The 1,563-nt window shown below is 44.7% G+C and overlaps 1 protein-coding gene across 1 annotated transcript; it reads left to right on the top strand.

Moving 5' to 3' along the window:
• Positions 1-50: 50 nt before the first annotated feature.
• LOC117941116 (haloacid dehalogenase-like hydrolase domain-containing 5) lies at positions 51-1,026 on the top strand (the record flags this gene model as incomplete). Its single annotated transcript, XM_034866212.1, has 3 exons — positions 51-227; positions 499-682; positions 787-1,026. Coding segments are annotated over 3 exons (535 nt in total), but the record flags the coding sequence as incomplete, so codon positions are not given.
• Between the last annotated feature and the right edge of the window lie 537 nt (positions 1,027-1,563).

Raw genomic sequence — 1,563 nt, 5'->3', positions numbered from 1 at the left:
CTGTGTTACTGCAGGTTTGGTCATGGGATGTTCCTCCTGTGTTACTGCAGGTTTGGTCATGGGATGTTCCTCCTGTGTCTGGAGGCGGTCTACAGGAAGCTGACGGGTCGAGAGCTGCAGTACGAGGCGCTGCTGGGGAAGCCGAGCCTGCTGACGTACCGCTACGCCGAGCGCCAGCTGAGGCTGCAGAACCGCGGGCGCGCGCTACGCACCGTCTACGCCATCGGGTAACGGAACCGGAAGTACTGCAGTACCTGTAGTATCTGCAGTTTCTGTTGTATCTGCAGTACCTGTAGTATCTGCAGTTTCTGTACACTCTTTTTGTGGCACTTTTAACACGCTTTGAAAAACATTTTGACGCTTCTTTCAACTCTTGTTTTTAATGTTTTGTTTTTGACGTTACTTTCCACAGATATTATGTAGATTTTATTACATAGTTTCTTGTCTTCTGACACAGACAACAGCGTCTGTTAACCGACCCTTGTCCTTGTTGCCTAGCGACAACCTGATGACGGACGTCTACGGAGCTAACCTGTACGACCGCTACCTGAGTCAGCAGGAGGCTGCCATGACTACCGCCCCCAAGCTCGTTGCCCAGGCAACGGGCAGTCAGTTGACGATGGCGGTGCCAGAGGAGGAGGAGGGGCTAGTGTCTGCTGCCGCTCAGTGCCGCTCCATCCTGGTACGTACACACACAACAGGAAGTGACATCATCAACACCAACACAACCGGAAGAGACAGCATCTACATCAACAGGAAGTGACATTCTCCCCTCTCTGTCCCCAGGTGTGTACAGGTGTGTATCGCCCCGGCGACGGTAACCAGGTCTCAGAGTCGGTGCTGCACGGCCACAGAGACCTGGTCCTGGACCTGGGGCTGCTGGAGCCGCATCACGTGGTCCAGGACGTGGAGGAGGCGGTAGACCTGCTTCTGCAGGAGAACCTGACCTCTGACCCCTGACACATCTGACCCCTGAGCCATCTGAACCCGCTGACCTCTGAACTATCTGACCCCTGACCCCCCTGACCCCTCAACGATGGTACTAATACACACAGTATTAATGTGTATGTGTATTAGTACCAACATTATAGTATTAATACACACAGTATTAGTGTGTATGTGTATTAGTACCAGCATTATAGTACTTATACACACAGTATAACTGTGTCTGTGTGGATTAGTACCATCATTATAGTACTTATACACACAGTATTACTGTGTCTGTGTGTATTAGTACCATCATTATAGTACTTATACACACAGTATTAGTGTGTCTGTGTGTATTAGTACCATCATTATAGTAAAATCAGGAATATTTACTGTGTATTTTACTGAAATAAAATCCTGTAAACAGAAATATCTGAATCTGAGTTTTATTACAAGAATGTGAACATTGATACAAATATTTATTATAACACTATGATTATTATGAATATATTTTGAATATAATGTATATGCTTTATGTATATATATACATACAGTATACACTAAAGTTGTCTAAATAGCGTATTTTATATATATATATATATATATATATATATATATATATATATATATATATAT

Source organism: Etheostoma cragini, unplaced genomic scaffold (genome assembly GCF_013103735.1).
Source record: "Etheostoma cragini isolate CJK2018 unplaced genomic scaffold, CSU_Ecrag_1.0 ScbMSFa_4372, whole genome shotgun sequence".
In the NCBI taxonomy this organism is placed as follows: Eukaryota; Metazoa; Chordata; class Actinopteri; order Perciformes; family Percidae; genus Etheostoma; species Etheostoma cragini.
Note: the sequence above shows the minus strand (reverse complement) of the source record. Positions and strands in the feature narration are given on the sequence as shown.